At 41.5% G+C, this 15,219-nt stretch overlaps 1 protein-coding gene across 8 annotated transcripts in view; it reads right to left on the reverse strand.

Annotated features, from left to right (window-relative positions):
• SVOP (SV2 related protein) overlaps positions 1 to 15,219 on the reverse strand; it is a 28,884-nt gene that overhangs the window by 5,887 nt on the left and 7,778 nt on the right. For 6 of the 8 annotated variants that reach the window (XR_008823481.1, XM_056349117.1, XM_056349198.1 and 3 more), the window contains 11 exons: positions 14,052 to 14,137; positions 12,909 to 13,007; positions 10,765 to 10,836; positions 10,418 to 10,542; positions 7,716 to 7,779; positions 6,352 to 6,477; positions 5,175 to 5,303; positions 3,740 to 3,813; positions 3,335 to 3,411; positions 2,112 to 2,219; positions 421 to 532 (listed from right to left, as the gene is read on the reverse strand). Coding sequence is in view for 6 of the 8 variants with exons in the window: in XM_056349117.1 (XP_056205092.1) it covers positions 421 to 532; positions 2,112 to 2,219; positions 3,335 to 3,411; positions 3,740 to 3,813; positions 5,175 to 5,303; positions 6,352 to 6,477; positions 7,716 to 7,779; positions 10,418 to 10,542; positions 10,765 to 10,836; positions 12,909 to 13,007; positions 14,052 to 14,137 (1,072 nt within the window). In the remaining 2 variants the exon portion in view is untranslated. Of the gene's footprint in view, positions 1 to 420; positions 533 to 2,111; positions 2,383 to 3,334; positions 3,412 to 3,739; positions 3,814 to 5,174; positions 5,304 to 6,351; positions 6,478 to 7,715; positions 7,780 to 10,417; positions 10,543 to 10,764; positions 10,837 to 12,908; positions 13,008 to 14,051; positions 14,138 to 15,219 lie in introns of those variants that run through there. The other 2 variants (XR_008823529.1, XM_056348954.1) reach the window with 2 other exon arrangements.

Raw genomic sequence — 15,219 nt, forward strand, 5'->3', positions numbered from 1 at the left:
AGAGCTGCTGAACGGGAGGCAGAGGCTTGGCTGCGAAGCACTGCCCTGGTAATTACTGTAATTACAGTCAGCCTGGGGAAACATAGGTCATGAATGGCAGAGAGCAGTACCAGCTAGCAAGGCTCAGGACATCAGATCTGATTTAACAATCACCCAGTGGTTACCTCCGGCTCAGACATAAGCTCTTATTTTCCCCTTTGGCTTGCTCTGTCTGCAAGATTACAGTGAAAGATTTCTCCTCTCCTGCTTCTTTTAATGTCCAAATTCTGGTGAGGAAACCTAGCACCATCCTTAATTCTTTCTCCAGATGAGCACGACCATCTCATGGCTTTTCAAACCACCACTTCCAGTTCTCCTGCCGTAATCAAGGGAGAACAGGGATGAATCAGACATACCAGTTGCTGACCATGCTTCGCTTACCTTCCAACGCAGAGAAACAGCAGAAGACTGCAAAATGAGAAGACAAAAAAGGACAGGGCCATGGTTTTCTTGCGACCTATCCGATCAATAATCCATAGTGTTACCAACACACCTGTAGAAGGAAACAAGTTGATAGTTGGCAATTGAGCAAAGGCAGAGGCTGCAGCTTTTAACACAGGCTGGGTTATTTAGATGTGACATTTTGTTCCCTCTCTCTCTCTCTTTAGAATATTTTGCTGGCAGAGGCACCAGGCAGTGGTGGAGAATGCATTGCCCTAGCCACTGGTGCCACCTGAAACCAGAAGCCCTGCGTCCCAGCTGGTGAGGCTTGCTCCATGTTCGGCATCCCCACTGGTCCACACATCCACACACTCAGGGGCTACACGCTGACGCAGGAATGAGCAACCCCCTCTGACATGTTTCCCACTGATTATTGCAGTGGTTACCAATGTGAATGCTAAAAATGACTGCCTTATGTCTCATTGGAATATCTTTTCTTCAACTTCTGACCATTGTTCCCTGCTAATCTCCGTACTGCTACTTTTAAGGGCTCTTAGAACTTGGTATTTTCTTTCCATTGTGTTATTTATATGCTCCCATCAAATTATTTCTCACCTGCTCGTTGATAAAGGGAAGAGATCAAGCTCTGCAAATCTCACAATGTTAAGCATCCTCTCTTACGCAACTTTTACAGATCATTTTAAAAGCTGGCGTAGAGCATGTGTGGGGATTATCCAAGCACCAGAGTTGTCAGTGTCATATTCAGAGGTATCCCTGTTTAAATTTCTTACTCCTATCTTGCTACATGTTGGGATCAAACCAATCCTTCCAGCTATAGCACCAGTCCAAGAGTACACACCCTTTTCTGTCCACCATCCACTGACATCCTTCCCGGAATGACGGTTATGCAGGACACCCCTTGTACCAGGTAGTGACTATGCATATTTATCAGTCATAGACTTACAACTTGTCACCGATTAAATGGCTTCTCTTTGAGCATTTGCCCCTGACTCTATAATCTAGAACAGTGAAAATAACCCCATCACTGCCTCACAGCATTATTTCAAACACATTATCACCTTCTACATCTGATCTGAGGGATCACCTTCTACATCTGAAGAAACAACGCCTATCACACACCATCTTGCTTGTCCTATGTCAGACTGTTCATTGAAACCCACTAAAATTGACTGAAAATCGTGACTGGACACAGAGCTTCAGGGAGCAAGCTCTCCATTGATTCACTATACCCACGCTCCTTTTAAAATAGTTCTGGAAAGTCATTTATGGATAAAAGTTCAAGTGATTCTGCCCCTTTGATTTAATTGTTACTCTTCCTCTGAATGCCTAATATGTTGCTTGGATAGAATCCATAGTCAGATGGACCGTTATAGCTTCCCAAAGCAATTACTAGTGATTTTATCTGTAGTGATCACACAGGCAGTGAAGAGAGCTACAGCTACTTTGTGTACTGCATATATCAAGTTGTCCAAGCAAGGAGCTCCAGTGCTGCGGGAAATACATTGGCATCAGGCCAGACAGGAGGTTAATGGTTGGACTTGATGCTCTTAAAGGTCTTTTCCAACCTAAACGGTTCTGTGATGCCGTGATTTCACTGCTTGTACCAGAGCCCATTCCAATCACACTGAGCCACTGGTAGTGAAGAACTGGGGATTCTTACTGCCACTTACCAGGGAATTCTGACAGGGTTGTCCAGAGCAGGTCAGTGTAGTCTTCCTCTGTCAGATACTCACAGGTCAGGCTGCATTTTGCTTTAACTTCTTTCCTTCTACTGGATACTGTGGGAGGAAAAAGAAAAAAACCCAAACATTTAATATATTTTAAGTAATCTCTTCTCTGCTTACCTTCCCTTACTCCTGCTGTGTCTTTATCACTCTTGCTGCTGAAACTGATAGAAGGGATGTACTGAAAAGACTTTGCTGCACAGCAGGTATGTTCTACCTGGAAGACAGAGTTGAAACCGAATGGTTTATAATCTTATTTGTGGCAACTCTGCAACCACCTCTATCAGAATGAAAGCTTACACTTATCAGCTGTACAGGCTTAGCTATTTTTCAGTCCAGGACTCGTGACAGTGAACAGAATTAACATCAATTATTCAGTCTCTCCCTACATAAATTGGGATACTAACACTTCATGCTACTTTGAGAAGACTGAATAATACCATGTCTTTGTAAAAACAAGTATTTTTAAAGGATGCATGCTCCTTTGTGGAGGCTAACCAGAGTCAGACCTCCCTCTCAAATAGCTAATACACTGTTGTACAAGCTTGGGATCTGTGTCTTCCCCCAGTACTACCCATCTTCTTTCTATAATTTTCCTACTATCAGACAGTTTTCACTAATGACAAGTGTTCTGGATACAATCATGCCTCCCCTGGGGAATCAGACTTTTCAAACTTCTTCTCAGTGTGGTCAAAGCACTTTTCTTCTTCCCTTTTCACACAAAAATCTGCAACAAAAAGGGCAATGGTTTCCCACCATTATCTTTTTTCTCATCAGGTCTTCACATCTTGAGAACCTGGGAGCTCAACAGCAGCAGCAGTTATCTCTATCTCAGAACTAATTAGGCCCGTCAAATCTGGAAACTTACCTTTACTAAATCACTTTTTTTCTCAGGAAGAACAGATACTTTTTCTAACAGGTCTCCCTTGAAGGTTGTCTTGCTGTTTACATTTTGGGCTCAGAGACACTGCAGGACCTCTCTGCATTGTGCAGGAGACAAGGAATATCTATCAAAAATGTTTAAAATAAGGAACCCTTTAAGGGGATGCCTTAAAATTCAGGCTGACAGCCACAGTCCTTTCCAGACTAACAGCAGAAAGTGATCTAATAAAAGATATTCCACCACTAAACAGGGTATATTTAAAAAGAAAAAATGGACTAGTACTCACGGCTGCAGACGTCTCCTGCTTGGAAGAACTCCGTAGTTAATAAAACTAACCCATAATATGAAAAAGCATTGGAAAACCTGGAAGGAAGAAAATGAGAGAGGAAGTCTCAGCTGGTCAAACCTATAGTAAACAACATGAATCAAAATTGAACCCACCGTGTAAGGACTTCCACTAAGTGCTACCTCAAAGCTATTTCCTATCAGCATTTAGAAAATGAAAGGGCAATTAGACTGAGAATGCTAGCGATCAGGTGGTTTAATAAATTACAAATCAATACAGGTTGGTGTGTTGTTGTTTGGGTTTTTTTAAGGAGGAAGTTTCTATGGTTTAGCGATACCGTAAAATACCTCCATTAAAAACCACTTAGAATTGTACTGGCACGGAGCCATTTATATTTTCTCTTACCATATAAACCAGAGTAACAAGGTGGTCCATCTAAAATGGGGGGTAAAAAGGTCCCTCATTTTTCCTCGGTCCTCCTGTTGGAAACAAGCAGAAGTCGGATGGTCAGGGTACTCACTGGTCCTGAACTGGAGGATGCAGCGTGGCAAGGGACACTGTATTATGTATTTTATCTTGGCATGAGTGTTTGGTTTCAGCCGAGGGATCTTCAGACTGTAGGATCCACACTGGAGCTGGGATCCAAGTAAAGAATTCCTCTGCCAAGGGGAATTCTCTAGGAGCATGATGTTATCAAAACCTCCACAAGGAAGGCCAGGATCTGTCAGAACCAGGTGGGGCTGCAAAGAGGTAGAGCAGAACTTTGCCAGTCCACAGGTGGCATATGATTCAGGTGGCCCACAGCCAGCTCCTGCAAACCAGAGCAGCCCCTCAGGGCTTCTGAGCTAGGCTAAGGTACCGAGGAGCCACAAGCAGCCCTCCTGCAAGCAGCCCCCTTTTAAACCGACTGGTTCTTAGAGCCAGAGACAGTGGAGGGCTCAGCCCATACCCTTGTGGTGAAGGGAAAGTACTTTCCCACCCCACCTTGCAAACTTGAAACCCCACCAGCCACAACTGGGAGCGCACTCCCGCACAGCCCATCAAAATCACCACGACAGAACCAAGCCTTTGTGAAACGTGCAAGAGCTCAAATCCTCACTGATCCAGACCTTAGAAAATCAAGCCTCCATCTCCAATTAGTAAGACGCTGCCATTACAAACGGGCTCCTGCCTAGCTTTACAATTTTCCTCTTGTTCAAATCTACAGGTCTCCCTCTGCTGTCCTTCCTTGCTGGCTGACTTTGTAATTTTCTTTTCTGATAACTGTCTGCTCTTTGTTCTGCAAGTGCAGAGCTGCTTTATATGTTGATAGGGGTGCTGAAAAGTTTGCTATATAATGCTGAAATGAAAAAAAAAATCCAAGGCAATTAATAAAGTGATACAGAGCTCAGAAGTTACTGCCTGAATTACTCTACGCACTAGGACTGAATAGGAACTTGTAGCTTTCCCACTCCAGAAAATCAGGATTAGATTAAAACTGAAGTACAGCTAAAAAGTCAAATTCTATCTTGCCTCATAACTTCAGACCTGGGAGTTCTGATCCGAGTTCTTTGGTAGCCTCAAGGTTTGATTTTCTTTAATAATTGGGTCTTGGAGTAATATTAATGCCCACTTTAAAGGTCCTTTTCGCTTCCACGATTTTCATGTAAATGAACCCAAGAAACTAACTCTTCCTCACTGTGAAAGAGGCATATATGATTATCTCTCTTTTTTAATTTATTACTGATCAAGACATTAAAATTAAACTTAACATTGATGATTTGCTATTTAAAAATGCATATGAATGTAGCACAGTTGCATTGTATCCCATGTTATTAATGTGCCTGTTACCGGTACATACCTGTCTGGAAATAATTAATTTTCCCAAAGGCATTGGAGCTCCATTTTCCGTTGCTATCCGCTTTAAAGTGGCAATTGCTTTTTCTTGATTTCCAGATAATACATCATACCTGGCACTTTCTGGCAGCCACTAAGAGAGCAAAGCAGATCACATGCAGAACGATGTCAAAAAAACCAGCAATAAACAAACTGGGGGTTTTCTCTGTGGGTTTAGAGTGGGAAATCTCAGTGCCTCCAGCAGACCACTCACGTAAGAAAGGATTACCGACTAATCTTTAAGAATTCAAAGAACCATCTTTCTGCCCAATGTCAAACTGCTCATTAGGCTTTAAGAAACTGCAAAACCCCACTTTCACCATAAAGTCAGAACTCCAGTCTACAACCCTTCCTTTCTATTACCTTCCTTTTATTCACGAGAACTGTTAGGTATTTTTGCAGGTTCTTTACATTATACCTTCTCAGTAAGAAAAGCAAAGCACCCAGGGCAGATAACGAGATGCTCTAGGCATCCCAAAATCTGCATTTTTAAGCTCCTTTTAAAAACAAGCATGTTAGCACCTGTATAACTGGAGTTATTTCTGAAAAACAATGTCAGTGTCAAGGAAAAGTAAGAGCTGCTAAACAATCTGACAAGGACATGTACCTTTGAGAAGACTGAGGGGTTGGCAAATATGTTGCCTAATAGTGCACTGAAGCTCAGGTTTAATTCATACACATCTTATTTCCGAATCTGACCTGCACTGTGCAGCTTTTACCCCTGATTTGGGTGGATTTTTTAAGCGGACAGTAATTATAAAAGTTAGGATTTTGACAAAATAATTTCAAAATCTAAAGAGCAATCAGGGAAATGGCAACAGCTTTTAATAAAATGTTGATTCCACTGAGCTTAGTTGAAAGAGTCACTAAATTGGAGAGGTTTCCAGGCCTCATTTGGTTTCACAAAATTCCAGCCCAGCATTGTCCTCCAGCAATTACAGTCACATAAACACAGCCCTCGCTGGAATGTTTTTACTAGCAACCTGTTGAAACAACAGCATTTTTGTCATTATTTCAGCTATTTCAAAGTAGACACGACAGAGAGCTCAAAAGTCTCACAGTTGCCTTCCACCAGGTTACAGAAACAGGTAGAGAAGCGTTAGATGGATGGAACATACATTCATCTTTGAAGGAATACCTACAAAACACAGGACAGCGAAGAGCAAAAGCGGGAGGGCAGAAAGAATGAGAAGCCACCGCCAGCCAAGAGTGGGCATCACCAACACTGCTAGAAGGACTTCAAACACAGTCCCAATGGCCCAAAAGACCTGCCAAAGGGAAAAGAAACAGTCACAAATGAGAACGAGAGCACTCTGAAGGCCTCCTTCTTTGTAACGTTCCACGACGTGCTCTCTAGGGACAGCTGGAGAGAGAAATGCCAGAGACATTTCCAACACACACCGCTGTACAGCAACAGAGCCCAGACAATTTAAGGGGATTCGTTGAAATGCTGCAGAAGCGAAAATGTTCACTTCTGAAAACCTCTCATTCTCTAGACACTCCTGTTTAACCGTAGGTAGCTTCTCAGAAGGAATGAACTCATCGCATGGTGTCTGTTAAATAAAATGACTATTCATGTACCTGACTATGAGTATTATTCCCAGCTACCACCGTGAGATTTATGGTATTTGTTTTCCTTACCGAAACCAAGCTACCAAAGCCACAGAGTTTGGCCTGTAGATGAAAAAAGGAATTGTTACCTTCTTAGCAAAAAACAAAGCTGGTGTCCTCTTGCATATCCTACCCATGCAAGATTATTTTCCCTTAGATTACTAATCCCCTTAGCTCATTACTTAACACTCAGAACGTATTTCTGACCCAGGGTTGCTCAGAGGCAGTCAAACTGTGGCAGAACAAAAATGACACAGAAAGGAGTAATTCACCTACTGAACTCTATTCACAAAAGATTAATCACCGGAATGTAGGACTAGCCAGCAGGTACCTGTTTCAGTTTGGTGAGGTCTTCCACAAGGATGCTCCTTCCAAATTGACTGATAAAGACAAGTCATAGTACCCTTCTCTGACACTTCAACCATCCCTTAAAAGGGCTGCACATTTTGCCTTAAAGAATTTATAGGGCAAAATTATGTTCTCTGTGACTTTGATACATTTGGATGGCATACGGGGAGTTGAATTTAGCCCTGAACAGTCACTTCTCCTCTACCCATTACTGAGTAGTTGATTGATTTCACCATGAAATTAGGAGACACCCAAATGGCCCCCTGCCCTTGTGCTAACAGCAGTAACTTACGAAGCACTGGATGCAAGTTAATTTGCAAAAAGGCAGAGTCAACAAAAATTGTGGAACATTATGTGAATGCTTTATGCTGCTTTTGGACCCCAGCTAGTACTAGTGTCGGGGGGTAACATCAGCTCCACGCTAACTTGGACAACTGGGATTTGACTGCAGCTATGTGTGAGATTTCTAGTCAGCAGGACTGAATAGATGTAACCAACAGCAGAATTTGCCCCTCTAGGGACCAGTAAGCACAGCTACACTGCTCACCTCTATTAATAAAATGCATTTTGCTCTGGCTTTCATTGGAAGGAATTCAGCATATAAGGTTACCCTGTAAAGAGTGAACATTGAGAAAAACGTCATGTTAGCACACTGAGAAAAATGCCATGTTAGCACAATGAGAGAGGTTCAAACTTTTTTTTTGCCTTTTATTAAAATTGCTAAACCCACAGTAGTAAAGCAAAGCCCTCCCTAGCCCACAGAGTCAGCAAGACTGCGGACACTGGTTCAGACTCCCCTTTCTACATCAGAACAAAACCCCTTTAGTTCACCATTGCAACGGAGGACAGAATTTGTTCTGTTCATGTGATCCTGTAACCCTAGAGTTGTTAGCTAAATGTAGCAGCTCTTGATGCATAAGTTTTTGCAACCCTGCTCTGGTCCGGGACAGGCATCATGCCTGTTATTTTCAGTGTGGTCCATCAGCATTCAACGCAAACTCTTGCTGGGTAAAGTATTCCTTCAGGGCTTTACAACCAGCTCAGAGAATTTCACATCAGTCTACTCTGCCAGCTTTCAATTCTCCAAGAGGTGAATGCTTTCAAGGTCTGATCTGGTATAAAATAATTTGCATTCTTTTATTGTGGGGATTCAAAAAGAAATCATCTAACTCTGCAGTCTTTGTTTCATGACTGTGCCAAAAAGTAATGGTACAGCTTCTCTGTGAGTATTTCCTGAGGATAAACGCAAAGGCCAGCAGCCAGTCAAGGCTCTCTTGCCTTCTTCAAACTGTCTGGTAAGACTTGTTGTTCTTTGCCCCTCCTCTGTTTGCATTCCATTGACTCATCCTGTTTCTGCCTCTAAACTCCTTAGGCTTTCTTTGATGTTTGTGACAAAACTCCTACCAATTTGACAAACGGTGGATTGATCTCTGAGTATCTTCCCAGAACTCAGTTCATCAAAGTTGCACACAGTATTGTGTTAAATCAGTGATTAAGAGGAGAAGGAAGTAAAATCACATAATGAAATGTAGAGCAGTCCTCTATATATTGCAGCAGAAAACAGGAGCTGATTAACGCTGTACGGAACTATTTTCTTAAAGAGAATACTCTGTATCTTTGCAAGTCTGGATGTTGGCACTGGGAATGAATAGTATACTCAGTGTTAGATAATATCTCACAGAAAATTCCCAGAGGAGGCTACCGCTTCTCAGGTGCAGCTCCTACGTACGTATAGGTAGAGGGATATCTGCTATAATCTGTTAATTTATTATTGCCGGATGCATTCTTCTTAATAGCACTTTTTATTAAAATATCTCTCTCATATAGAATATACAATTATAAAGATACTCATGTCGTTCCATTGAAATTCAGCCACTCACATCCAAAGTTGCATAGGCTATCAGAAAGGAGCTACTTTTCCTGCTTCATCCATATTTACTCCACTGTCAAAGGCATCATTATTATAGTTAGAACAAGAAACAGACTCAGCAGCAATGGAATCCACTCTGAGTTCTGTAACCGGCTCTTCTTTGCCTCTCATTAAGTCACGTAGCCTTTGTGCATTATCTGCCCCTGTGGAAAATGGCACTACCTGTGCTGTGGCTGCTCCACCGGGGCTCTGTGGAACATCACTAATATGTGTTTGCCGTACAAGGCATTATTAATTCTGACGCTTTGTCTTTGCTGCTCTCCTGCATCATTCCAGTTGTGCTCAGTTGGAATTGCATGGCAGAAATGGCCTCGCCATTGCTCAGTACCCAGCAGGCTAAGGACTTGCCTGTTTTACATACACGTTACGCTTTTGTGCAGCTTCTAAAGGGGGGCAGGAGAGCAGTAAAAGAAAATTAATAATACCATGATGTTTCAACTCAGCTCTGAATCTTTTATCTGGGAATGGCAATAGAAAAGACAGGATATTGACTTGCCTTGCGAAGAATTCTCTGAGCCATCAATCAAAGCTGGACCCTGATACTCCAAAATAGCACTTCCATGGGGCAATATATCAATTATTAATAAGGATAAAAAACTACACAGAGAGAGAATGGCTATTCTTTTCCCTTTACATTTATAATTAAAAGCTTAGAGCAGTTATTTATTCCAGGTGCAAAATTTAGAGATCCTCCTCTTCAGTGGATGGAATGACAGAGTAATAGAGAAATAACCTGACACTACCTTATTAGAAATGTGTCTGAGCCATCAAGATATCTCCAGTACTCCAGGTCTGGGCTATGCGGTTTTGGAATTCCAATTCAGGTTCAGATGTGAAAGTTTAGGCTCTGGCTGAACAATAATGTGCACTCTTACAATGAGGAGTCAGGGCTCAGCTCTACCCCTAAATGCTCGTGTTTAGTTCACGATGTCTCTTGCAAGAAAACCGTGTTGTCCCTTAGGGACTCTGCCAACACAATCCAGCAATGCCATGTTTAGGCACAGCTACAAAACGCTGCCTGTCGTGTTTTACCCGCTGCTGGGTGGGCTCTTTGGGCCTCTCATTTTCCCCATGGTTTACCTGAAGGGATGAGAGAAGCTTAAAAGGACTCGAGGCATATAACTTATTACGTTTAGGAACTCAGCTTGTTCACACAAAAGTCATTGTAAATCTGATGCACCTCAGTGATTAGTTCCAAAATACTTAGGAAAAAATGGGATTGGGACAACTGAACAGAAGCATGTCTTCAATCTGACATAAGCATTTAAAAAAAAAATAAATAGAAAAGAGAAAATTTGGACTTGCGAATATTTACTTACGACTGAGGCACTCCTCCAATCCCAAAGCCCACCAGGCCCCTCAGCACCAAGATCCAGCTATACACTGGTGCAAAACCGCTGAGGATCCCATAATAGAGCGTCCATAACACGCTGATCTTTAGGCCCTGTATGTAACAGACAAACATGAAGAAAAGAGTTTCTGCCCTAACAAAAATTAACAAAATGTGAAGTAGAGCTTCAAATTCCTTTTATTTCATGGCAGTCACTTCTGGCCCTGCTTAACTCTGCTTCATACATGTTGACTACGACATTTGTGAACATCGTGCGCTGAAACATACACATTGTAAAAATATTAGAATGTACTCTAGTAGGAGCTGAACACTTACTGTTTTTCTCCCGTACTGGTCTGAAATGTTTCCCCAGAGGGTGGAGCTGGACATCATTCCCACAAACACCACCTACAAAACACCAGAAAAAAAACCTTCCCCTTAACAACAAGACAAGTGAACATTTCTGTGTGACAGCAAAAAGAACGGAACTTCACAGTGAAACTGGAAAATTTCAGCTCTAACAATAGTGCAAAATGTCCAGGTGTTCCAGGTATAACTCTTCTGCAGTAGAGACTATTAAAGATAATTATTCATATAGTGGGATTCTTCAAAAGTCACTAATCTCACTTCCATTGACTTGAAAGTCAATTTGCTGTTGCCCAGGAATGGGGACGAGCATCAGCAGATAGTTCAAGCCAAGGTCCCTCAGCTTCTTCCAGCAGTGGGCCCTTTTTCAGTAGCTGCCTTGCTTTTGTCAAGGTCAGGAATCTAAATACAACATACATAAATCGAATCTCTACCAGGCTACCTGTCATCACCTCACCCTTATCCTACCTGCTTATTTGTGAACTACTGAATCAGACCAGTGCTGAATATTTTTGAGCTTTTGATAAATGGAAGAAAATTCATTATAAGAAATGACTGGAGAGCAAAATCTGCTTCTAAATGGAAATCACTGTCTTGTTTCTGAGTTGTTGGGTTTTTTTTTTTTTGCTGAAGGGTTTTCATAACCCACAAAATAATCTTTCATCTGCTTCACAGCAAGGCCCCACTGAGAGTTTCACTAGCATTACTGAGGGGACAGGCAAGTGGAGACATGAGCAAGTGCCTGCGTTGGAGAGGGGAAGCAACTAGGTACTCCTCAAGTCAGCTTTGCAATTAGAAGATCCATCTGGTGACAAACCAGCCTGGCACTAGAACGTGCACTCTAGTATTGTACACATTGTGAGTCCAGCCCTGAAAGATGCTGAGTTCTCCAGTTCCAATGAACATATTCATGAATAAAAGCTGGCCCATGTTGCTCGAGATCTGCAGGACAGTTGTTGCAGGAGCCCTGGTGCTGGTGCTGATGGTACCTCTCAGCCAGCTCCCCTCCAGCCTCCTACTGCCATTCTCAGCAGGCTGCCTCAGATTTGAACGGAGTTAAAATCAGCTCTTACAACTCTAGAAAAGTCTGAAAGAAGACTGAGGTGTCAAAGAAAAGAAATGCTACCCTTTTCAGAGGTGACACCAAAAAGCATAGTTTATTCTGTGGACAGAGAGAGAAATGAAAACCTGCCCAGCAAAGGTAACAGCAAAACCCAAGCGTGTTTCCCACAGCAGCACATTAAACCACAGGAATTTTGTCTTAGAAAGAAGTGCGTACTCAAGCAATAAGCGGGGTAAGAGCAGTTCTGTTTGTCAAAGCTTTTGTCTCATGGTCACTGACCCCTTCTCCTTCTGATGTTGCTCACCAAGAATAAAACTGCGCTGAGCTGAAAGAAGGAACAAGACCCTCTTTCAGCTGGGCTGGCTGCATTCAGGTATGGGAAAGGACGTGCCCTTAACTGATTTAAATCTACTGAGCATTTTGACCAATTTAGACAACACCACAAACAGCATCAAAAGCTAAAGGAAAAAGAAATGTAGGAATTAAAGTGCATGACGTACAACAGTGGCATACCCTGAGAGATGAGTCCCAAAACTAGTTTTCTTAACCCTGAAGGCATTGCATGTTTCCAACATCAAAGCACCAGGCTTAGAGGTGGTATTGTAAGAGCTCTGCTCGCAAATATCACTGGATAATCTACCTCAAAAAGTGACTGCTTGCTCTCTCTCACGGCTTCCCGTCTGTTGATGTACAAGCGAGCTTAAATGCAGTGGGAAAGATTTTCAAGAAAGATAGCCAAGATTTACCAATCCTTTTTTTTTTCAGTTAATCAAATGGTTTGAATTTTAGGATAAGCCCGAGTCAATGAATACATTTTCCTGGAAACTACATGAAACTGTGAACCTGAAACTTGCAAAATTTCCTCAGTTCTCACTGAGCTTCATTTCTTCAAGCTCTGGCTTTTAAAAAAGACTGCTATATTCTTCTGAGCCAAAGGCAATCTGCAAAGGCCACGGACAGATTTAACTCGGAGATATAAAGCATAACATCTGATTAACAAGTGAATGGAAAAACCTTACAGAATACAGGAGCTGTCAATTATTTTTCCTACCGATGTGAGCAATGCAACCTGCCAGCTTGGTAATCGCCACTCACAATGAAGCTGAGGAGCTAGGATACTTAAAATCATCATTTCCATAGCATCTGCCATCTAGAAGGATAAAAAAGAAACAAAAATAAGTAACTGCCTGAAAATTAGACGAACATAGCAGTCAATAATATGCCTTCTTGCAATTAACCTTGTTTCTGCTCTGTGCCGTTCCCACTCTGTAGGTGAAACAAAACAGTCATGTTTGCAAGTTGCAGTGGATGTATACAGCGGAGAGAAAAAAAGCAACAGGTGCATTTTTAAACTAATTTCTCATTGTTGTAATGTTTAATAACACTGGCAAAGAGGATTCAAAGAGCCAAATCAAAAGTTATTGGTGGGTGTTTTCGAGAAGGCCTGTCTGGTCAGTCATCCAGGTCCATTCACTTTCATGTTGCTTATTACAGGGATGAGCTTTTAACTCCTTTACACACAAATTTTGTCAGAACTGTTTATTACCTCATAACTTACTCCCTTTCTCCCTTATACACTGCTTCTGCATTTGTATCAAATGTATTGACAGAGCGTCTGCAGACCGAATTCCACTACTGACTTAGTCTCTAAACCATGGCAGATTGTAAGCTCGTATACAGACAACAGCTAGTAAATACAGGCTCCAAATATCAACAGATGCAACATATAGTGCTTCAGAAATAGAAGAAAAGTGAAAACAAAGCTTGTCTTTCTGTTCTTGACATGAAGGTTAAAGCTAGAAGTACTGGGTTGCTGTTCACCTGAAACTAAGATTACAATAATACTAATACAGAAAACAGAGATTGTAGCTAATGGGATGAATGTGGTAAAATCACTGAACGAAAACTGAGATCTGCTTCTGTGGGAATAGCTTCACACCTTTTTCATTCGAAGTAGAGATTCAAAATGATTTTTCAAACCCTGATTTATAGGAACTTCAGAGACAGAGAAATCAATCGGTTATTCTTTACCCTTACTCCAGCTGTCATTTTAGAATTTCAAGTAAAATTCTTTCTTTATTGCAGAACTATCTGTTTGGAGACTTTTTGTCTACAGAGAATGGCTACATTATTTGAAATCACTGAGATTCACTAACTGATGTTCATGCAATTGACCTTGATAAAAATTACTTGCCCATGCTAATCCAGTAATAACAGAGAGCTTCCACTGGAACTTTCCAAATCCAATGGCTTCCACCGCATCTTCCACCATGAAAGTATCTAGAAAGAAAGATAGTGCAGAAGTGTATTCTTTTCCTAGTAAGAGCCACCCCTTGAGACAGCATTTTCTTTCTGTGAAAGCCATTCTTTAACAGGTAATCTACTGAGATCTAAAATATATAACAGAGATCTACTTAGCTTTTATACAGTTCTCGCTCAGGAAAATCTCTATCTTCTTCAGGAATTGTGCTAAAGCCAAAATAATTTGAAATATTCCTAGAACATTTTATTCACATAGAAGTGAATCAGTGTAGCACCAATGACTCCAGAACACGTTCAGCCTGTCACCCCTGGGAGCGAATCCACCAGCCACTGAATTGGAGCTTCCTCTGGTGAGAAGTCTATGAGCTGTTCAACAGCACACTGCAATACTACGCAAGTGATGGAAACTACAGAAGAATATTTTATTGCATGGAGAGTCAAGCTGTAATTATTTGAACCAAGAATTTGTCCATGACATATCTTAAAACATCCTCTTGTTAAAAATGCTGATGGATCTTGTTTCCCACACATTGTCATGACCTCATTATTTTGTTCCATCTGAAGAAGCTCAGATATCTCAAATTCTTTCGCTCAGCGCAAAACAGAATATATCAGAAAAACACATGGTGATATTCAAGTTGTTTGAATCAATTTAATCTCAAAGTTTCAACAGTTTCAGCAGATTAAAAAGTATATTCGCCACAGAAAGGCTTTACCCAGCTGCAAGTTGGACATCCTCACGAAGTAAAAGACAAAAAGCAAATCAAACAAAATCTACCTGACAAAGTGAAACAGAGATGTCATAAGACCTCAGTTTGTGACTTTAACCCAGGCATTTGGTGTGATGGCACTGAAGCTCAGCATATTGGGCTGTTCCATCACTTGCACTTTTTTGGGCAATGTGCCAGCTGGAATTCTACATATATCTGCAGGCTCGCACTGATGCACTGAGTCTTTTGAGAAACTCCCTGAGCTCACTCCATGCTATTCCAGCTTCCTATTGCATCAATATGTTAATAAATAAGTCCCTGGGAAAATAGTCATCCTATAAAATTGTAGCATGCCTTGTGCTAAGAGAAAAACAACCCTTCTCATATCTT

This window comes from Falco biarmicus, chromosome 1 (genome assembly GCF_023638135.1).
Source record: "Falco biarmicus isolate bFalBia1 chromosome 1, bFalBia1.pri, whole genome shotgun sequence".
Classification (NCBI taxonomy): domain Eukaryota; kingdom Metazoa; phylum Chordata; class Aves; order Falconiformes; family Falconidae; genus Falco; species Falco biarmicus.